The 23,248-nt window shown below is 41.5% G+C and overlaps 1 protein-coding gene across 1 annotated transcript; it reads right to left on the bottom strand.

Annotated features, from left to right (window-relative positions):
- Window positions 1-285: 285 nt before the first annotated feature.
- LOC124676912 (calmodulin-binding transcription activator CBT) lies at window positions 286-8,719 on the bottom strand. Its single transcript, XM_047212925.1, has 13 exons — window positions 8,586-8,719; window positions 7,859-7,984; window positions 6,321-6,436; window positions 6,123-6,211; window positions 5,639-5,684; window positions 5,285-5,465; window positions 5,012-5,089; window positions 4,859-4,935; window positions 3,536-3,823; window positions 2,526-3,217; window positions 1,561-2,116; window positions 1,019-1,330; window positions 286-634 (listed from the first exon to the last, which is right to left on the bottom strand). The coding sequence occupies exons 1-13, from the start codon at window positions 8,650-8,652 to the stop codon at window positions 587-589; spliced, it is 2,676 nt and encodes an 891-aa protein (XP_047068881.1). The 5' UTR covers window positions 8,653-8,719; the 3' UTR covers window positions 286-586.
- Window positions 8,720-23,248: the final 14,529 nt, after the last annotated feature.

Here is a 23,248-nt window from a genome sequence, read left to right as displayed (position 1 = left end):
TTTTTTCAGTTATGTAGTACTACCACGATTTTTTCTTTACGACGTTTATACCTTGTGGTTGTGGGGCATTGAAAGTAGCTCCAGCTCTAGTGTTGGGGAAATTACATTGAACGTACCTCTAGTGCTTAATTCGTTACGTAAGCTTTCAACTTGATAATCTGCGTTGGTCACTGAAGTCATCTCACATTAAGTTTGACCTCAGATTTCTTGATTGTTTCACTGAAGTCATCTCACACTAATCGACCAAAAGAAACACCAATTTTGAAATAAATATGAACGAAGCCGTGAAAGCAAGCAATAGGAAGTACTAGCTAGATAAAATATCCTATTAGGTCACTGGCCCAGGCGGCACTTATTGTTAGCAATTACAACCTGGTCGGTACTTGCATCTACAGACACCTGCAAGCACAATGCCATAGCTAAAACCCTGGCAAATTGCGAACCATGGTAACATGCGCTAGCAGAGAATACATAATCCAGACTGCCCCAAAAGCATCAGATGGTCCTAAAATGTACATCAGCATCCTCAAGCTGTGGTTCTTCTTAATTTACAAGAAGAGAATTACAAGGCACCTACAAAGCCAATTCAGCTCCTGTGTCCCGGTCCCTGCTTCTGCTCTTCACTGAACTCCAGCTGCGCCAACAGTGACAAGCACACGATTCAGAAAATACCATGGTGTTTCATAGTAACAAGAAACAGAAACAGTGCAGCGGCGTGGTGGTTTTGCTGTTGGTTGCAGGTCTCCTATATATGATTACATGTAACTTAGGAATTTGCCAATCTAATTTATTCTGTAAATAGGCTTCAGAACGGTCTGCACTCATATTCTAAATTAAGCTTAAGCATCCTAAATGAAGCAAATACTGCAACAGTAGGATCACGGCAATATTCAGAGACACACTTCCTATTAAACTAACTTCATTCAGGATTTTAGATATCGCCTTAGGCATTCTCACAAGCTCTGCCATCTACCCAAAGAGAATTGCAGATCAGTATTGAAGAGAGTAAAATACATACCTTGGCCTCCTCATGAGCAATCCTCATCCTCCGGTACTCATGTTGTGCCCGATGACAACGAAACAGAGCTTGAACACGTACCACTGATCTATTAAACCTGTCCTCAGCTTGTTGCCGGCTTGCCTGGAAGAAACCTTCCTCTGCGGTGCTTGCAGGTTCCACATCCACTGTCATTTCTACTGGCATTCCATTTGCAATGCCGCGCAAGCCTTTTCTCTTCTTTCTCCATCGCAAAATAGCTTTCTCCACAACTCCAACAGACCAGATTACCTTGCGGTACTGACGTCTCACTTGATGGCCTCGGTATGCAGCCTGGGGAAATATTATAATCATTACAGCAGATAATTGTGTGATAACAGCACAGAGAAATAACTCCATTTGCTCTCCAAAAAAAAATAAGAGCTTCCAAATGACATCACCTGGTTCCTCCGACACACTGAATATAAAAAATTAAGTGCTTTTCAGCAGCATGGAGGATATTTATGCAATAAATTCCCCCATAGAAAACAAATCAAATCACGCAATAGAAACATACAACTTACCTGTATTCTGATAGCTTGTCTTCGCATGTTTGTGAAGTTCCTTCTGACCTTCCATGTGCGGAAATGATTTTGTATTCGTGCAGCAGCTCTCATCTCTTTCTTTTTATTGTAGTTCCGGAATGCATGCTGAATCCTCATAGCAGCAACTATCGCAGCTGCTTGAATCTCAGGATTAGCCAACTGAATTGCTTTTGTTTGGAGCTTAAGGGTTCTATCCCTTAGTGCGGCTTGGATATTACTAGCAGCATCAGCAGCATTTCGATAGGCCGCTAAAGATTCTTTTAAGCAAAGTTCTTGTTCACTAAGATTCTCAAACTTCTCGCTCTGTACTTTTGTCAGTTTCGTCCTTGATGGTGATCGCCCAGTATCCTTGGACAGTGACATAGACTCAAAATGTGCGGTCAATCCTTTCTCAGCAAGATATGCAGCTAAGCCCACATAACCTTGTTTTGCTGCCAGATCAGCAGGAGTGCATCCACCAGGGGAATCCGATGTAGGATCTGTAACCAGGCTTGGATTTGCTCCAGCAGATAAAAGAGCAGCAACCATTCTTTCCCTGCCAAAAGTTAAAGCAAAATAATTAACAAGATGATTCTAATTCATAAAGATATATGTAGCAGTATATTCCAACACATAATGTTTCCAAGATTACAAATTACTGGTCACCTAAGGTGAGAACAATCAAATGTGTCTAAGGTAACCATCTAATACAGTGGATGAGATAATTTTCACATAGACCTTTCCATAGCTAGCAGGTCGTTGAAAACAATATGTGGCTCATTTTGTTTGACAAACAATGAAGGCTTCTAGTCAGTTAGGTCCAATGAAGTTTGACTTGCAAATTTCACAAACATGTCATAGTTTGCCAGAACCAGAACACACAAAAATGATTTTTGCAGCCATTTTTCTATATTCCAATGCTAATCAGCGAAAGGAAGGATATAAAATTAGAAAATAAAGGATACCTTCCGTGATATGCAGCCCAGTGTAGAGCTGTCCAGCCAGAAGAATCACGAAAATCCAAGGAGAACCCGGACGCAGAAAACAAGCGGATAGCCCAAGTATACCCAAGGAAAGAACATAGATGGATAGGTCCTTGTCCTAGATCATCACGGCCGGTTGACTTATGGCCTCCAATTACTCTTTCCAAAAGCCATTCTTGCAATCTATTCCGCATTACTAATTCAAGCAAGTCCTCGGTAGCAGGAACATGTGTACCTTCAGAATCACTAGCAATTTTCCACAGATCCGTCCATTCCTTCTCTGGCGATGCCGAGATGAGATTGGAAACTTTGCTACCTTCGACAAGAAGCCTTGGTGCTATCTTTTTCTTGTTTGTAACAAACAGTAGACGAGCTAGTCTCATCTGCATCTGAAGCTTTGACTTCATGTATTCATCGTCCAAAGGCTTCAACGCAGTCTGCAATGAACTGCCAGGCATACTACGATACTCAAAACTCAAAACCTCGCTGATCGGCGTTTTCCCATCCAGAGTCAAATAAAACTCCACTTGTCCAGGTGTATGTGGTCCAACCATGAAACGATAAACACCAGTTTGAACCATATGTGCAGCAACACAATTATCACCAAAGATACCGTACATATTGGAACCACCAGGATGTGTGTAGTGCTCATTGTAGTGCCCAACCACCAGGATCTACAATTCAGAAGCTGTCAATATTTTTTTAATATGATAGAATATTACAATTTACAAGTATATGAGCTCATGTGGATTACGAATGCAACTTTTTCAGTATAATACATTATATATGTACATGAATTCACTACATTGCAGTTATGAAAGCAACCATCCTAACAAGAGAAGTACATGATAGACTTTTTTTAATGGTAACTGGTGTCAGATGAAGATGTAGTGGAACATTCTGATCAAAACTGAAGAGTTGGAATGTCAATACGCAACTACGATTAAACAAGAATGAATGGTAGCTCAGTATACAACATAAAAGTGGCAAACCTTGGTATGCTCTGTCGAGTAAGACCATTCTGGGGAGAAATCAGTGATGTTGAAGAATTTTTCGTTGCTCACAATATTATCCCCTAAACAAGGACTGTCATCATTCAAGTACTTCCACAGTCCGAGACTGTTCTCCCTAGCAGGCACATCATTAGGAATATTACCATCCACTAGAGTTTTCTGCGAAGAATTTAGAAATTGCTGTGATATAGAATCTAGATCTTGTGTTAGAAGGTATTGAGGCTGGTCTCCTTGATGATCCAGAGCTCCAACATGGTTTGCAGGTACCTGATTGAGGGCATAATAAGTAGAATAAGCTTTGAGCATCAAATTAAGTGATGAAACTAATATGTGTCAAAAAAAAAGTGATGAAACTAATATAGCCTGCATAAGATAAATTAGTGATCCATCCAAGCTGCCAATGTGGAGTCACAAAGTGATAATAATGAAGCAAAATATGCACCCATCACATCACATGTTTGAAAAAATGTCCTCTAAACCCCAACGGATGAAAGATAGATCATATTTTAGCTCAAGATCAAGAAAATAACTAAGACAGAAAAAAAAAAGATTGGCTCGTCCAATCTCTTTGCAGCACATAACCCCACTGTCAGACCTAATGCATTATGATGATGCATTAACTGATTTCCATGCCATGCGTCAGTATGGAATTAACACAAAAATCTACACACATTGCACATTAATCTCCATGGAAACACAATAGAACAAAAAAATACCAATAATATCTTATTTTAGTAAAAAAAAAGCTAGGCAATTTATAATGGAAAAAAAAATAAAAAAAATCTTAGGCATGTTTTCCAGAGCCCAAAATAAGAAGCTTAATATTTCATATGAAAAAATATAAAGATATATTGTGGCAGAACAGAAGACCTACTGATTCACAAGATATAAACCTTGCATATTAAAAAAATACTTTCTCCGTTCTTAAATACAATGCCACTTTGCTTTTTAAGGCAAACTTTGAATAATAATTTGGTTAACCAAATATGAGTTGCATGTCATTTAAAACTATATCATCGGATGCACATTTCAATGAACTTTCCAATATATATTTTTGAATGACATATAAGTTATATTTAGTTAATTAAATCAATAGTCAATGTTTGACACGAGAAACGATGTGGCCTTGTATTCATGAACAGAGGGAGCAACATACACCTAAAAACACCATGAGTATTGACAGAGAAAAGAGGTTGAGAGAAGTAAGTGCTTATTTCAATATTCTAACTTGCAATTCAGTTTGTACACAATTTTAGTCATACAGTATACTAGTATTGCAATTCAATAAAGCAGCTCACTTACATTATTTGCAATGTTGATGTTACTTTCAGAATCCTTCGGTCCATATTCAATCTGCTGACTGAATGCCACGGATCCTCCTGTTTTATATATGAGCAATATTACACTTTATGTAAAAGTAATATGAAATATTGCAGTTCGGTCCAAAAGTCCCACCGCAAGAAGAAGTATCCTTATTCATAGATGACTCGAGTAGATGTACCCAAAACTCCTCCAGAGTAGAGCCGCCAGTTTCTGCATGGTAGCAATTCAAGATACAGTAGTAGAATCGTAAGAAGTACAGCAAACAGTCTGCACATATTATGATATCATGCTATCGGAGAGTGCAATGAAGCAACATTTTAGTTAACTGGAGCATAGCATTTTATCGAGAAGCTCTCAATGAGTGCATACACGTTCAACACATCATTAAGACTGAAGCTATCTCACCACTAGAAATTGCACTGCCACCATGTGAGTTAATTTCCTCTGGTGCAGGAGTAGAGAATGATAGCTCAGTATGAGCAGAGACTGAATCTGCTGAAGTCGGAGGAGAGGTATTATATTGAATCACATTTACTGTAGGCGCTTCTGCTTCGGCTTCTGTGCTAGGATGTGCTATGGCATTTTCCTGGTCAAGAGGAACCATATTAGGAGACTTATGTGTAACAGAACATATAGGTCTAATATGCTTGCACAGTATGTACAATAGTATGAACAACAGAACAAGCATGGTTAACCTAACATACGCCTTTTAATTATACTTCAAAAAAATAGAGAGAAGTGTGATGGGGAACTAATAACCTCAGATGTTTGACGATAATGCACAAGAACTATGCGTTCAGCCTCTCTGAATAAGAAACAATCAAGAACCATGTCAGCAAAGAGATGTATTTACATCTGAGTTTATATCTGATACATACAGTGGAAAATGTTAATTGCATGCCACTCTGCATTCTGTAAGCCTTAGAAAAAGTCATTGCTACAGATCAAGTCCCAGTTACTGTGGTGATGAAACTTTACCCACTGCTAATATAAAGCTGTTTCTCAGACTAGAGGATACAAACATTCAACAAAAATTCAGAAAGATTGTAGATAACAAACAATTTTGACGACAAATGTCTCTAGATTTGTATTAGCCTTAGACAACCGAACACTTCTGATAATCCAGTAAAAAGTTCACCGCATATGTCTAACCAGATTACATGAAACAAGAAATTAATTGTGCAAACAAATATCAATGTAATGAATATTGCACAAAAAAGAACTTGTAGAGCTGAAGTCTTACTTGTCAAGCAGCCAGTAGCATCTCCTAAAGAAATTTGGATTATGCTCACCTCGAGCGTAATAGACATGAACCCTCTCTTCATTACCTATCTGTGAAATGACAGAATTCATTACCTATTTTGCTCTATATATATTTAATGAAAAATAAAATCACACCGTAGGGGCTTCACAGTCAAAAAAATGTGGGGGGGAGGTTCACCTTCAGTTTTTCATGGGCTTCTTGGACAGTCTTGCCATCCTTCTTTTTCTTCCAATCATGACCATCCTTTCGGAAGTTACGGACGACCTTACGATCATACAGAACAATAGTACCACCTGGTTTTAAAATAAAGTTACAACTGATGGCTAAGTGCACATGACAGGATTATATTTCACAGAACAACACAAAGTAAACACTTTCAACAAAACTTCAAGATGTAGGCATCTTCGCAAGGCACTGCAATCAGAAAAACATAGAATTTATAGTGCTATAACCGTATCTAAACACAATGGTCTGAAAACAGTTTACTTTCACAATTTATCACGATTCGATGATATTATTTTAATAATTTTTTAACCACTTTCATTACCGATTTTTTCCAGGTGTTGATTTACCAAGGATCCAGAAAGGGATTTCAGCGAGCATGCTTTGAAAAAAGTTCACTTTACGCAATACAGAGATGCAAAATCAATAACAACCTAAGAATTAAACAAGCAGCAAAATGTAAATATATTCCATCCTGTGAATAATGCTCTTGTAAAGTATCATTGTAACTAAAAGTAATATCTTAGTCGAAAAAGCGATAGTGACAACTAGCCTCTAAATACATAGACAGGTTCTCAAAAAAAAAAAAACACACAGGTGAGCAAATTCAATACACAAGGGGGTTGTCTGCTCGAAATGAGATAAATACGTACAAATACCTGGTTCATAACAAGTAAAAGTTAAGTGCAAATTTGCATTGAGGACAGGAAAATCTGCTTATTTTACTTATGGTATCATAGTCATCCTCAATGCTATATTTTGTATACTCTGATTCTTGCACACATGGGAGGAAAGCATAACTGATCCAGTTGGTGTATCATGTTTATTAGTACTTTATTACATCCGTAATTGAATATTATCTTATAACCCTAGAGACTAGAGAAGTAGAGATGGTATACTGAGGAGAACAATAAAAACAAGACTGCATCCACAAACATTACGGAGCAAGAGAACTTTATGGCAATCATGTTACTAATAGTCCAGTTCTCAAAATGCATACATTCATCTATTGTGTTCTAGAGGCCTAGCATATGCGATTAAGATGCACGTTCTATGCAGTACCTCCTTGCTGATTGTCGATTTTAGCACCAACCCTGGCACGAAATCCTCTCTTGGATCCAATCTACAGCATGTGCAAAGCTTGAACTAAATTCCATTATCTATCAATGCATCAAAATGCAAAGCCTTTGTGTTTCTTGGGAGAGAAGAGAATCCCAAGGATGGTAGACTCGACACCTCAAAAGTACCAGCACTAAGTCAGCCGACACATTCTGTCCCCAAACAATGAACCAGGAGGGAATGAACTCATACCGACATATTATTTGTTTCACACCCAACCTAGCGTCTTACACTCTCAATCTAGAAATTTCAACACGCGCAGCCGCTATCTTCCTTTTGTTCACACCATGTTGGGCAGTCAATCACGGAAGCTAAACAAGCAGAGTGGGTATGGATGTCAGGAGCAGGGTTTAGGGTTGATGCGGAGCACGTACTGACGGGCTTGTCGATGGGCTGCGCATGGACCTTGAACCTCTCATTGTTGGCCAGGACCGCGTAGATCTCATTCGGCCGGAACCAGCGCGCCGCGGCCTCCGCCTTGAGCTTCTCAAAGTTCAGGTCTGTCCACCAACCACCACAAGAAGAAACATAAGTGAGAACTCAGTTCAATAGATGACCAAACGCTTCTTGCTTCCAACAGCAAAAGATAGAAACGAACTAAACGCAAATTGCAGTTGTGCTGGAGTATCGTAACGACAGGCGAGGCCAAAACAACTACGTTAATCGCAAGGCCATGAAGCTTCGAAGATCAAAGTTTCGATGGTTAAAAAGGGCAGGAAGAATCTGATGAACCAAAGAACAGACCATTGGACGGATTTCCAGCAACAGAAAACACTAGAAAATCGCCCCCCCCCCCCCCCCAAAAAAAAAAAAGAATCTGCAATCCGAACTACAAACAGCACGGATTGGCCCCTATAAGAGCACATGTACTGAGATGGGGAAATGCATGAACAGCGACGCTTGAAGAACCACGAGAGCTGGGAGAGCGAGGCATCAAGTGGTAGCAACTCCAGAGCCCCAAACGAATCACGCCTCGAACAAGAGAACAACGAACGACGAAACCCAAGAAAGCTACAGAATCGGCGGCTGCAAAAGAAAAACAAAGAGAAAGGGGGAAAAGGAAAAAAGAGAAGTTGCGGCGCTCGGAGTGGAGAGGGCGACCTGCGTAGGTGATGAAGCCGTGGATCTCGGAGCGGAGGAGCGGCTCCCTCCCGGACGCCCCCGCCATATCCGCCGCCGCCCCGCCGCGGCTGCTTCCACTCTCCCGCTGCGCAACAGGTGACGGGACTATTGGTCGGGCCGCGCAGGCAGACTGGGGAGAAGACGACGACGAGGAGGAGCAGGAGGAGACCTTAGAAAATCGCGAGGAAAAAAAACCAATTAAGTGCAGATAGTAAATAAAAAAGGAAACCAATATAAATCAAAGATTCAAGCGTGATCTCGAGAAAACAAATAATTGTGCGCATCAAGTTGTGCCAGTCGAGTGGGGCCCGCATGTAAAGCGCCACCACAATCCAGGCCCACCTGTCGGAAGGGAATAGTGGGTGGGTGGGTTGTTGAATTTGTGGACACGTACTGGATTTCTCATGCTCACAAGTGGATCCACTTGTCAACCTCTGAAATGGTGAGCTTCTCCATGCTTTTTCGCTCTAGAATTTGTCACCTTGAAAACTGATGAACAGAAAAAAACAAAATATGGTACTGGAATTATTCAGCTACTATCTACTAATTAGCTTCAGCTCAAGTACCAAATCAATGGGAAGCATTCTATGTTGATACTCGTGCTTTGCAAGCATTTTGTGCATCTGGTGTGAAGAAGAAGAAGAAAAAAGTCCAGTCGAGGAGAAGAGCATTTCTCTGCATAGATTACTTGAAAAGTTTCAAGGATCTATTATGTCATAAACTTAGTCGATAGCCTGAGTATTTTATATAGTTATGTCATGGGAATTATCTCTAACTTAATGAATTTCTTGTGACGGAGCATCCACTTCATGTACTAAGTTAGAGGCTTGTTTTTTTTTGCAAGAAAGATTTGAATCTATTCCATGAATTTGCAAGAAATACAAAGCACCCCAAGCATAATAAAATTACATCATGGTCCTTAGACGACCTAGAAAACGCTAATGTCACCACTCCTTTATCGGAGTCAGCACGATGTTGTTGATGACAGTCGAAAAATCTTTGTGCACATGGCCCTAAGAACCAGCGCCCTAGAGCCGAAGTTGTCGCCATTGAATCCATAAATTGATCCGGATCTTCTAGCACCAAACCTATAACACACGTAGACTTGATGAGATCCACCACTCCAGGGAAGCGGCGACCAAACGAATCCCCGCCCTCCTCAACACCACCGGCGAGATCATTGTCGATGAGGTGGAGGAGGAGGCGGGTATACCTTATTGTTGTCTCACACAACGCTGCCATAGCCACCATAATGATGATGTACCAAACTCTAACTTTAGGGACCCTTCTACAGCGTCGAGCGCATGTCCAAGGTCCCAGCCCCGTCCAGCCAATGGAGCAGCTATCGGAGGAAGCGGGGACCCATCGATTCCTGATCATAGATGGCGAGGACGAGGGAAGATGGCGGCGACTGCTAGGGTTTCCACCCTAGCCGCTCCCTATTTTTCGAGTTAGAGGCTTATTGATGCTGGGTATAAAACAAGTATGACAACGCATACTAACAGCGGTGGAGCAAGTTCATGATTGGAGCCCGGGCAAGATCTGAGTGAAGCCAAAGCTTAGAAGATTTTGCCCAAGCAAAACCCTACTTGAACCAACTTCATATTTACCTTACATTTTTCGATAAAGGGAATATATTAATATCGATAGATACCAATTACATCCAGCCTCTGCAACAACGCAATACCCTAATGGTAGTACGGATGCACATAGCCACAAAACGAAAAAGAAAAACTAAGAAAAGAAAAGTCCCGCTACGGTTGAAAGATCGAGATGTCGCCTAGAGGGGGGGTGAATAGGCAATTAAAAACTCTTACGGATTTGTCTTGTAAGAATGCGGAATTAAACTAACGTTTAGATTACAAGCACAAACCCTAAATATACTAAGCTCAACTAAGTGTAACAAGAACAACTAGAGCTAAGCAAGATAGGCACAAGATATATGTAGCACAAGTGATAGCAAGATATATGTACTTCAAGCACGATGGTTATCACAAGGAAAGAGAGCTCGGGTATAGAAATAACCGAGGCACGCGGAGACGAGGATGTATTCCCGTGTTCCCTTCCTTTGCAAGAAGGTACGTCACGTTTGGAGGAGTGGAGGTCCCACGAAGGATTCCCCAACGCCACGAAGGCTCACCCTATTCTCCGAGCCACATCCACGAAGGATAATGGCCCTTTCCTTATGGTTAGCTTTTCCTCCACTCCGGAGATGGCAAGCTCCACAACCACTTCACAAGCTCCACGAAGGAGAAGCCCGGGCCTCTTCACAATCTTCCTTGAAGATATCACCGGAGCACCAACCGCTAAGCCAACTAGGAGGTCTTCCTCCAAGAGTAACAAGCTCACGGTCTCTCACTCGAACTAATCGTGGTGGAGAGCTCAACACTATGCAATGATGCAAAGCAAGAACACTAGAGGTGTTCAAGTCCTTCACACTCAAATCCCACCCAAGCAACGAATGCTAGGATGAGATTGGAGAGGAAGAACAATGGGGAAAGTCAACAAAAGACTCTAGATCCAAAGGGTTCCCCTCACTTGGAGGAGAAATTGATTGGTGGGGATTGTAGATCTAGATCTCCTCTCTCAAATCCTCAAGAATGGGCAAGAATCATGGGAGGAATCAAGAGGGGAAGGTAGTTCTTCGAATAGCAACAATGGAGGTGAAGAAAGGGGAAGAACTGCTTCAGCTCAAGGTGGAAGAAGGCTATTTATAGCAAGGGAGAGAAAATAACCGTTGGGGAAGAAAAACACTGAAAAACTCAGGAAAAATAGCCCAGCCAGCGGCCCAGTCGGCCGACCGGGGCAGGAGCCGGACAGGCCGGTCAGCAGCCCGTCCGGAACGGGGCACAGGCCGGATGGGGCGACCAGGCCGATCGGGGGCGAGCAGGCCACGCCGTGCGAGCGGGCCGCGCGCCGGGGATAGGCCCAGCAGGGGCAGAGCCCGGTCGGGCTGGGGCAAGCGTCGGGCGGGCTGGCGGCTGCCGGACCCTGGGCCGGACCACACCGGATGGCCCACAGGAGGCGGTCCGGCTGGCACCAGCGCCAGAGCCGGCGCAAGCCGGATGGGCCGGTAGCTGGGCCGGCCGGCCGGTCGGTTGGCAGCCCCTTACCTTTTCTTTTTTTTTATTCTTTTCCCTTTTTCTTTAATAACAAAAGCTCCCGAACTCCGAGTTGAATTAAAACCAATTTTGTTTGAGAGATAAGAACAAATGTTATCCTATGGAAAGTGAAAACTCAAGAATCTGTACGAGGGGATTTTATCATGAATATAAAAGGTAGAACCTTATATCATGAATAATTGGTAAAATCACCCAACCTTGAAAATGTCATAGAAGAGTCATACGAACTCCGTTTTCGATGAACTTGGGCTTGTTGTAAAGCTAGCAACAAGCTCAAGAACCTCTCACAGAGAAACACCAAGAAACAATAGGGATATGCAAAGTATGCAAAGGATTGAGCTCCCTAAGACGATGTGATCAAGTTACCCAACCGAAAGCCCCTCTTGACAGTGCGGCTATCTATCATATAATCCGGTCTCCCAACAACCACCTTGAGACCGGTAAAAGGAAAACCTAGGAAGGCCATACCTTTGTCTTGCGCATCCCGCTTGGTCTTGATGATAGCTCTTGAAGCTCCACACAAGCTGGAATGCCTTACTTGATCATCGTTACTTCGTGAAGACTCACAAATGCTCCCCCATACACTATGATGGGAAAGCTCCATTGATGTTGAAAGATCGAGATGTCGCCTAGAGGGGGGGTGAATAGGCAATTAAAAAATCTTACGGATTTGTCTTGTAAGAATACGGAATTAAACTGTCGTTTAGTTTACAAGCACAAACCCTAAATATGCTAAGCTCAACTAAGTGTAACAATAGCAACTAGAGCTAAGCAAGATAGGCACAATATATATGTAGCACAAGTGATAGCAAGATATATGTACTTCAAGCACGATGACTATCACAAGGAAAGAGAGCTCGGGTATAGAAATAACCGAGGCACGCGGAGACGAGGATGTATTCCCATGTTCCCTTCCTTTGCAAGAAGGTACGTCACGTTTGGAGGAGTGGAGGTCCCACAAAGGATTCCCCGCGCCACGAAGGCTCACCCTATTCTCCGAACCACACCCACGAAGGATAATGGCCCTTTCCTTATGGTTAGCTTTTCCTCCGCTCCGGAGATGGCAAGCTCCACAACCACTTCACAAGCTCCACGAAGGAGAAGCCCGGGCCTCTTCACAATCTTCTTGAAGAGATCACCGGAGCACCAACCGCCAAGCCAACTAGGAGGTCTCCCTCCAAGAGTAACAAGCTCACGGTCTCTCACTCGAACTAATCGTGGTGGAGAGCTCAACACTATGCAATGATGCAAAGCAAGAACACTAGAGGTGTTCAAATCCTTCACTCTCAAATCCCACCCAAGCAACAAATGCTAAGATGAGATTGGAGAGGAAGAACAATGGGGAAAGTCAACAAAAGACTCCAAGATCTAGATCCCAGGAGTTCCCCTCACTTGGAGGAGAAATGGATTGGTGGATGTGTAGATCTAGATCTCCTCTCTTAGATCCCTCAAGAATGAACAAGAATCATGGGGGGAGACAAGAGAGAGAGAGAGAGAGAGCAAGTTCTTCAAAGGCAACAATGTAGGAGAGAGAATGGGAAGAACTTAACAGCCCAAGGTGGAAGAAGGGCTATTTATAGCCCAAGGGAGAAAATAACCGTTGGGGAAGGTAAGGCTTCGAGGAATCCGGTCAACCGGGCCTGGGACCGGGCGGTCCGGCGCAGGGCCCGGTCAGACCGGTCCTGTGACCGGAACGGCCGGTCCAAACCGGGCCACCGACCGGTCAGCAACCGGATGACGGGAAAAGGGCCCTGGACAGTGCCCGGTTGGCACCGGTCCAGTGGCCGGTCGGAACCGGACCACCCGGTTCCACGGCCGGTCCGACCGGACCATAGACCGGCCAGGGGCAGAACAACTTTTCTTCATTTTAAACAGAAAATGCTCCCGAACTCCGATTGACATGAAACCAATTTTGTTGGAAAGATAACGACAAATAGAAACGGTGAAGACGTCCAAACTCGAAAACGCAATAGAAGATGCATGCGGATTCCGTTTTCGATGAACTTGGGCTTGTTGTAAAGCTAGTAACAAGGTCAAGAACCTCTCACAGAGAAACACCAAGAAGCAATAGGGATATGCAAAGTATGCAAAGGATTGAGCTCCCTAAGACGATGCGATCAAGTTACCCAACCGAAAGCCCCTCCTCTTGATAGTGCGGCTATCTTTCCTATAATCCGGTCTCCCAACAACGACCTTGAGACCGGTAAAAGGAAAACCTAGCAAGACCATACCTTTGCCTTGCACATCCCGCTTGATCTCGATGATAGCTCTTCAAGCTCCACTCAAGCCGGAATGCCTCACTTGATCATTGTTGCTTCATGAAGACTCACAAATGCTCCCCCATACACCATGATGGGAAAGCTCCATTGATGCACATCTTCACATGTCCATTATCACCAAAATGGACGGCAAGCTTCAAGCATATGATCCTCTTGAGATGCTCAATCTTGAACTTTCCCAACTCAACTTTGATGACGATCACCACTTGACGTCATCCTCTCATGGGCTATATGAGATCTCACTTTTGATGCATGCCCACGGAAAGATACCTAACCCACATAGACAACACAAGGGAACATATATGATGGGTTAGTTCATAAAGCATAATTGACACGGCTTACCATACCACATGACTTCTCGTGGCACATTCTTATGTGTTGACCAAACTTGAATCTATTCTTCACTCTTTGTATTGGTCAACCTTGTATCTTCTCATGCTCTATCATACTATCTTGAGGTGTATATAGAATTCTTCATTTGCTTGCATGCTCTAGATCTTAGTCAACCATAGCTCAACTTATGAGACTATCATGACACCGACTTAGAGCCATAACTTGAATTCTTCACTTGGAATCAAGCACTCAAGATCTTGATCATTCATTGCTTATCACATAAGCTAGAGCATGGCTAATATTGAGTTCCACATAAGAACTCCATCTTCATTTCTTCTTCTTGATCATATCACATATATATCTTCAAATCGATGATCTTGATGCCAATTCACAAGGTATATCTTTATCTTCATGGCATCCATACTTGAATCCAACACATGGACTACAAGTAGTACCTATGGAATATTCCTTCATATAAACTCAATGAAAACATTAGTCCATAGGGGTTGTCACTAATTACCAAAACCACACATAGGGGCAATATACCCTTACAATCTCCCCCATTTAGGTAATTGATGACAACCACAATAAGAGGGTTTATATAATGAATATTAGAGACAAGTACGCAACTTATCCGAGAATAAGTTGTATACAAGAGGTTGTATTTGATATGGTCAAGTAACACAAAGCTACTATCCCATATCAAAACCAAATCTACTCAGACAACTACAACTAATGCAAGGGATGTGAGTAGAGCCAATATATATAGAGCAAACTCCCCCACAATGTATGCACGTGTGATGAACATGAATTCATTGCATACATTGTCAAGATTAAACTTTGGGACAATTTCCACTATATATAAACAACCATGCAACACATATGAATGCATGTGAGGCAAAACACTTAAGCACAAACCAATCTTAAGTATAAAACCATTCCCTTAAACCCTCTAAACTTCTCCCCCATTGACATTAAGTGCCAAAATGGGTGAAAAATTTAGAAAGCCAATATAATATGAGTTCCTCCCCAAGGTGTGCACTTCTCATAATTTGAGTGGAATCAAATGCACATATCCAATGATGAATACTTGAAGGAAGTCAAACTATATTGAGGATCAAAAGATTGCATAAAGATAACATGGTGAAGTAAGCTTCAACAAATAAAGAAAGCAATCAAAGATCCAAGTGGACAAACAAAGATATCATGATAAGAGAAATATAGTGCTCTAAGTAAAATAAGGAAGCTCCCCAAGGTTCGTGCATAATGTATAATGTTTGCATTTGAATATAATATGCACAAACATGGAATCCTTACTCCCTCTATATCATTTAGAACACAACCAAGATAAGGAGAATATGCTTATCAAGAACAACTTGAGTCCAACAGTTACGAGATATGAGTGCATGAAGAAAAACAAATAAACCAAGCACTCATAAATCTTCTTTACCAACACCACAAAGAAACAAAAGGATAAAAGATGGTCGGTAAAGAACAAGGATATCAAGGTGGTGGATTAACGCTCTTATGTATATGATACGCGTGAAGCACACGTCCATTGGGAAGCCCAAGTGGAAGGTGTGATGCGTATAGCAGCAAGTTTCCCTCAGTAAGAAACCAAGGTTTATCGAACCAGTAGGAGTCAAGGATCACGTGAAGGTCGTTGGTGACGGAGTGTAGTGCGGCGCAACACCAGGGATTCCGGCGCCAACATGAAACCTGCACAACACAATCAAAGTACTTTGCCCCAACGTAACAGTGAGGTTGTCAATCTCACCGGCTTGCTGTAAACAAATGATTAAACATATGGTGTGGAAGATGATGTTTGTTTGCGAAGAACAGTAAAGAACAGAGTTTGCAGTAGATTGTATTTCAGATGTAAAGAATGGACCGGGGTCCATAGTTCACTAGTGGTGTCTCTCCGATAAGATAAATAGCATGTTGGGTGAACGAATTACAGTTGGGCAATTGACAAATAGAGAGGTCATAACAATGCACATACATATCATGATGACTACTATGAGATTTAATCAGGGCATTTCGACAAAGTACATAGACCGCTATCCAGACATGCATCTATGCCTAAAAGTCCACCTTCAGGTTAGCATCCGCACCCCTTCCGGTATTAAGTTGCAAACAACAGACAATTGCATTAAGTATGGTGCGTAATGTAATCAACACAAATATCCTTAGACAAAGCATTGATGTTTTATCCCTAGTGGCAACAAGACATCCACAACCTTAGAACTTTCTGTCACTATCCCGGATTCAATGGAGGCATGAACCCACTATCGAGCATAAATACTCCCTCTTGGAGTTACAAGTATCAACTTGGCCGGAGCCTCTACTAGCAACGGAGAGCATGCAAGAACATAAACAACACATATATGATAGATTGATAATCAACTTGACATAGTATTCCATATTCATTGGATCCCAACAAACACAACATGTAGCATTACAAATAGATGATCTTGATCATGATAGGCAGCTCACAAGATCTAACATGATAGCACAATGGGGAGAAGACAACCATCTAGCTACTGCTATGGACCCATAGTCCAGGGGTGAACTACTCACACATCAATCCGGAGGAGATCATGGCGATTAAGAGTCCTCCGGGAGATGATTCCCCTCTCCGGCAGGGTGCTGGAGGCGATCACCTGAATCCCCCGAGATGGGATTGGCGGCAGCGGCGTCTCTAGAAGGTTTTCCGTATCGTGGCTCACGGTACATGGGTTTTCGCGACGAAGGCTATAAGTAGGCGGAAGGGCAGAGTCGGAGGGCTGACGAGGGGCCCACACCATAGGGCGGCGCGGGCCCCTCCCTAGCCGCGCGGCCCTATGGTGGCGGCGCCTCGTCGCCCCATTTCGTAACCCCTTCGGTCTTCTGGAAGCTCCGTGGAAAAATAAGACCCTGGGCGTTGATTTCGTCCAATTCCGAGAATATTTCCTTTGTAGGATTTCGAAACCAAAAACAACGGAAAACAGACAATCGGCTCTTCGGCATCTCGTCAATAGGTTAGTGCCGGAAAATGCATAATAACGACATAAAGTGTGTATAAAACATGTGAGTATCATCATAAAAGTAGCATGGAACATAATAAATTATAGATACGTTTGAGACGTATCAAGCATCCCCAAGCTTAGTTCCTACTCGCCCTCGAGTTGGTAAACGATAACAAGGATAATTTCTGAAGTGACATGCTATCATAATCTTAATCAATATTATTGTAAAGCATATGAGATGAATGCGGTGATTCGAAGCAATGGTAAATACAATGAATAAACAACTGAATCATATAGCAAAGACTTTTCATGAATAGTACTTTCAAGACAAGCATCAATAAGACTTGCATAAGAGTTAACTCATAAAGCAATAGATTCTTAGTAGAAAGCTTTGAAGCAACACAAAGGAAGATATAAGTTTCAGCGGTTGCTTTCAACTTCAACATGTATATCTCATGGATAATTGTCAACACAAAGTAATATAACAAGTGCAATAGGTAAACATGTAAGAATCAATGCACACAATTGACACAAGTGTTTGCTTCTAAGATAGAAAGAAGTAGGTAAACTGACTCAACATAAATTAAAAGATAGGCCCTTCGCAGAGGGAAGCATGGATTACTATTTTTGTGCTAGAGCTTTTCATTTTGAAAACATAGAAACAATTTTGTCAACGGTAGTAATAAATCATATGTGTTATGTATAAGACATCCTATAAGTTGCAAGTCTCATGCATAGATTACCAATAGTGCTCGCACCTTGTCCTAATTAGCTTGGATTAACACGGATTATCATTGCATAACATATGTTTCAACCAAGTGTCACAAAGGGGTACCTCTATGCCGCCTGTACAAAGGTCTAAGGAGAAAGATCGCATTTGATTTCTCGTTTTTGATTATTCTCAACTTAGACATCCATACCGGGACAACATAGACAACAGGTAATGGACTCCTCTTTAATGCATAAGCATTCAACAACAGATAACATTCTCATAAGAGATTGAGGATTAATTGTCCAAACTGAAACTTCCACCATGATTCATGGCTTTAGTTAGCGGCCCAATGTTCTTCTCTAACAATATGCATACTCAAACCATTTGATCATGATAAATCACCCTTACTTCAGACAAGACGAACATGCATAGCAACTCACATGATATTCAACAAAGGTGTAATAGTTGGTGGCGTCCCCGAAACATGGTTACCGCTCAACAAGCAACTTATAAGAAATAAGACACATAAGCTACATATTCTTTACCACAATAGTTTTTAAGGCTATTTTCCCATGAGCTATATATTGCAAAGACAAAGAATAGAATTTTAAAGGTAGCACTCAAGTAATTTACTTTGGAATGGCAGAGAAATACAATGTAGTAGGTAGGTATGGTGGACACAAATGGCAAGTTTTTGGCTCAAGGATTTGGATGCACGAGAAGAATTCCCTCTCAATACAAGGCTTAGGCTAGCAAGGTTGTTTGAAGCAAAATCAAGTATGAACCGGTACAACAAAACTTACATAAGAACATATTGCAAGCATTATAAGACTCTACGATGTCTCCTTGTTGTTCAAACACCTCAACCAGAAAATATCTAGACTCTAGAGAGACCAATCATGCAAACCAAATTTTAACAAGCTCTATGTAGTTCTTCATTAGTAGGTGCAAAGTACATGATGCAAGAGCTTAAACATGATCTATATGAGCACAACAATTGCCAAGTATCAAATTATTCAAGACATTATACCAATTACCACATGAAGCATTTTCTGTTTCCAACCATATAACAATGATGAATGAAGCAGTTTCATCCTTCGCCATGAACATTAAAAGTAAAGCTAAGAACACATGTGTTCATATGCAACAGCGGAGCGTGTCTCTCTCCCAAACAAGGAATGCTAGGATCCGATTTTATTCAAACAAAAACAAAAACATACAGACGCTCTAAGTAAAGCACATAAGATGTGACGTAATAAAAATATAGTTTCACTAGAGGTGACCTGATAAGTTGTCGATGAAGAAGGGATGCCTTGGGCATCCCCAAGCTTAGATGCTTGAGTCTTCTTAAAATATGCAGGTATGAACCACGGGGGCATCCCAAGCTTAGACTTTTCACTCTTCTTGATCATATTGTATCATCCTCCTCTCTTGACCCTTGAAAACTTCCTCCACACCAAACTCAAAACAAACTCATTAGAGGGTTAGTGCATAATTGAAAATTCACATATTCAGAGGTGACATAATCATTCTTAACACTTCTGGACATTGCACAAAGCTACTGAAAGTTAATGGAACAAATAAATCCATCAAACATAGCAAAACAAGCAATGCGAAATAAAAGGCAGAATCTGTCAAAACAGAACAGTCCATAAAGACGAATTTTTCTGGGGCACTTAACTTGTCAGATGAAAAAGCTCAAATTGAATGAAAGTTGCGTACATATCTGTGGATCACGCACGTAAATTGGCAGATTTTTTTGAGTTACCTACAGACGGGGCTGCTAAATTTCGTGACAGCAAGAAATATGTTTCTGCGCAGTAATCCAAATCTAGTATCAACCCTACTATCAAAGACTTTACTTGGCACAACAATGCAATAAAATAAAGATAAGGAGAGGTTGCTACAGCAGTAACAACTTCCAAGACTCAAATATAAAATAAAAGTGCAGAAGTAAAATAATGGGTTGTCTCCCATAAGCGCTTTTCTTTAATGCCTTTCAGCTAGGCGCAGAAAGACTGAATCAAGTATTATCAAGAGATGAAGCATCAACATCATAATTTGTTCTAATAATAGAATCATAAGGTAACTTCATTCTCTTTCTAGGGAAGTGTGCCATACCTTTCTTGAGAGGAAATTGATACTTAATATTACCTTCCTTCATATCAATAATAGCACCAACAGTTTGAAGAAAAGGTCTTCCCAAAATAATGGGACAAGATGTATTTCATTCAATATCCAAGACAACAAAATCAACGGGGACAAGGTTATTGTTAACTGATGGCGTGTATTTCACACGTTCGTTGGGGAACCCCAAGAGGAAGGTATGATGCGCACAGCAGCAAGTTTTCCCTCAGAAAGAAACCAAGGTTTATCGAACCAGGAGGAGCCAAGAAGCACGTTGAAGGTTGATGGCGGCGGGATGTAGTGCGGCGCAACACCGGAGATTCCGGCGCCAACGTGGAACCCGCACAACACAACCAAAGTACTTTGCCCCAACGAAACAAGTGAGGTTGTCAATCTCACCGGCTTGCTGTAACAAAGGATTAACCGAATTGTGTGGAAGATGATTGTTTGCAGAGAAAATAGTAGAAACAAGTATTGCAGCAGATTTGTATTTCAAGTATTAAAAGAATGGACCGGGGTCCACGGTTCACTAGAGGTGTCTCTCCCATAAGATAAAAGCATGTTGGGTGAACAAATTACAGTCGGGCAATTGACAAATAGAGAGGGCATAACAATGCACATACATGGCATGATAAGTATAGTGAGATTTAATTGGGCATTACGACAAAGTACATAGACCGCCATCCAATTGCATCTATGCCTAAAAAGTCCACCTTCAGAGTTATCATCCGAACCCCTTCCAGTATTAAGTTGCAAAGCAACGGACAATTGCATTAAGTATGGTGCGTAATGTAATCAATAACTACATCCTTGGACATAGCATCAATGTTTTATCCCTAGTGGCAACAACGACAACACAACCTTAGAACTTTCATCACTCGTCCCAGGTGTCAATGCAGCATGAACCCACTATCGAGCATAAATACTCCCTCTTGGAGTTACTAGCATCAACTTGGCCGAGCCTCTACTAATAACGGAGAGCATGCAAGATCATAAACAACACATATGCAATAACTTGATAATTAACATAACATGGTATTCTCTATCCATCGGATCCCGAAAAACACAACATAGAGTATTACAGATAGATGATCTTGATCATGTTAGGCAGCTCACAAGATCCAACAATGAAGCACAATGAGGAGAAGACAACCATCTAGCTACTGCTATGGACCCATAGTCCAGGGGTGAACTACTCACTCATCACTCCGGAGGCGACCATGGCGGTGTAGAGTCCTCCGGGAGATGAATCCCCTCTCCGGCAGGGTGCCGGAGGAGATCTCCGAATCCCCCGAGATGGGATCGGCGGCGGCGGCGTGTCTGGAAGGTTTTCCGTATCGTGGTTTTTCGCATCAGGGGTTTCGCGACGGAGGCTTTAAGTAGGCGGAAGGGCAGAGTCGGAGGGCTGACGAGGGGCCCACACCATAGGGCGGCGCGGGCCCCCCCTTGGCCGCGCCGCCTTGTGGTGTTGCCACCTCGTGGCCCCACTTCGTATGCTCTTCGGTCTTCTGGAAGGTTCGTGGCAAAATAGGCCCACGGGACTTGATTTCGTCCGATTCCGAGAATATTTCGTTACTAGGATTTCCGAAACCAAAAACAGCAGAAAACAGCAATCGGCACTTCGGCATCTTGTTAATAGGTTAGTTCCAGAAAATGCACGAATATGACATAAAGTGTGCATAAAACATGTAGGTATCATCAATAATATGGCATGGAACATAAGAAATTATCGATACGTCGGAGACGTATCATTAACCATAATGCAAACATTATCAATCCTCCCCAAAGGTTTATTCTTAACATTATCAGCAAGATTAACATCCAAATAACAATTTTTCAATGGTGGCAAGTCAAGCATATCATAGATTTTCTTAGGCATAACAGAAATACTTGCACCAAGATCACATAAAGCATTACAATCAAAATCATTGACCCTCATCTTAATGATGGTCTCCCAACCATCTTCTAACTTACTAGGAATAGAAGTTTCAAGTTTTAATTTCTCCTCTCTAGCTTTTATGAGAGCATTTGTAATATGTTTTTTAAAGGCCAAATTTATAGCACTAGCATTGGGACTTATAGCAAGTTTTTGTAAGAACTTTATAACTTCAGAGATGTGACAATCATCAAAATATAAACCATTATGATCTACAACAATGGGATCATTGTCCCCAATATTTTGAAAAATTTCAGCAGTTTTATCACAAATAGTTTCAGCAGTTTTAGCAGTTTCAGGCAATTTTGCACGCTTTGCACTAGGAGTAGAAACATTGCTAACACCAATTATTTTATCATTGATAGTAGGAGGTTTAGCAACATGTGAAGCATCATCATTACTAGTGGTGGTAATAGTCCAAACTTTAGCTGCATTATTCTCTTTAGCTAGTTTTTCTTCTCTTTCCCACCTAGCATGCAATTCAGCCATCAATCTAATATTCTCATTAATTCGAACTTGGATGGCGTTTGATGTAGAAAATGACTTAATATCTTTATCTTCTTTAGGCATAACTTTCAATTTTAAAAGATCAACATCGGAGGCAAGACTATCAACCTTAGAAGCAAGAACATCAATTTTATCAAGCTTTTCTTCAACAGATTTGTTAAAAGCAGTTTGTGTACTAATAAATTCTTTAAGCATGGCTTCAAGACCAGGGGGTACACTCCTATTATTGTTGTAAGAATTCTCATAAGAATTACCATAACCATTACCATTATTAGAAGGATATGGCCTATAGTTGTTACCAGAATTATTCCTATAAGCGTTGTTGTTGTAATTATTATTTTTAATGAAGTTCACATCAACATGCTCTTCTTGAGAAACCAATGAAGCTAAAGGAACATTATTAGGATCAACATTAGATCTACCATTCACAAGCATAGACATAATAGCATCAATCTTTTCACTCAAGGAGGAGGTTTCTTCAACAGAATTTACCTTCTTACCTTGTGGAGCTCTTTCAGTGTGCCATTCAGAGTAATTGATCATCATATTATCAAGAAACTTTGTTGCCGAGCCTAAGGTGATGGACATAAAAGTACCTCCAGCAGCTGAAACCAATAG

This window comes from Lolium rigidum, chromosome 7 (genome assembly GCF_022539505.1).
Source record: "Lolium rigidum isolate FL_2022 chromosome 7, APGP_CSIRO_Lrig_0.1, whole genome shotgun sequence".
NCBI classification, from domain to species: domain Eukaryota; kingdom Viridiplantae; phylum Streptophyta; class Magnoliopsida; order Poales; family Poaceae; genus Lolium; species Lolium rigidum.
This window is presented reverse-complemented; position numbering and strand designations above follow the sequence as displayed.

Bases quoted from the DNA above. Each gene is read 5' to 3' on its own strand.
- LOC124676912 (XM_047212925.1), bottom strand. From the start codon at position 8,652: ATGGCGGGGGCGTCCGGGAGGGAGCCGCTCCTCCGCTCCGAGATCCAC. The intron at 6,437-7,858 runs GTACGTGCTCCG...TTTTAAAACCAG, and splicing joins GCCCATCGACAAGCCCGTCA to GTGGTACTATTGTTCTGTAT. The intron at 6,212-6,320 runs GTGAACCTCCCC...GTCATTTCACAG, and splicing joins AAGCCCATGAAAAACTGAAG to ATAGGTAATGAAGAGAGGGT.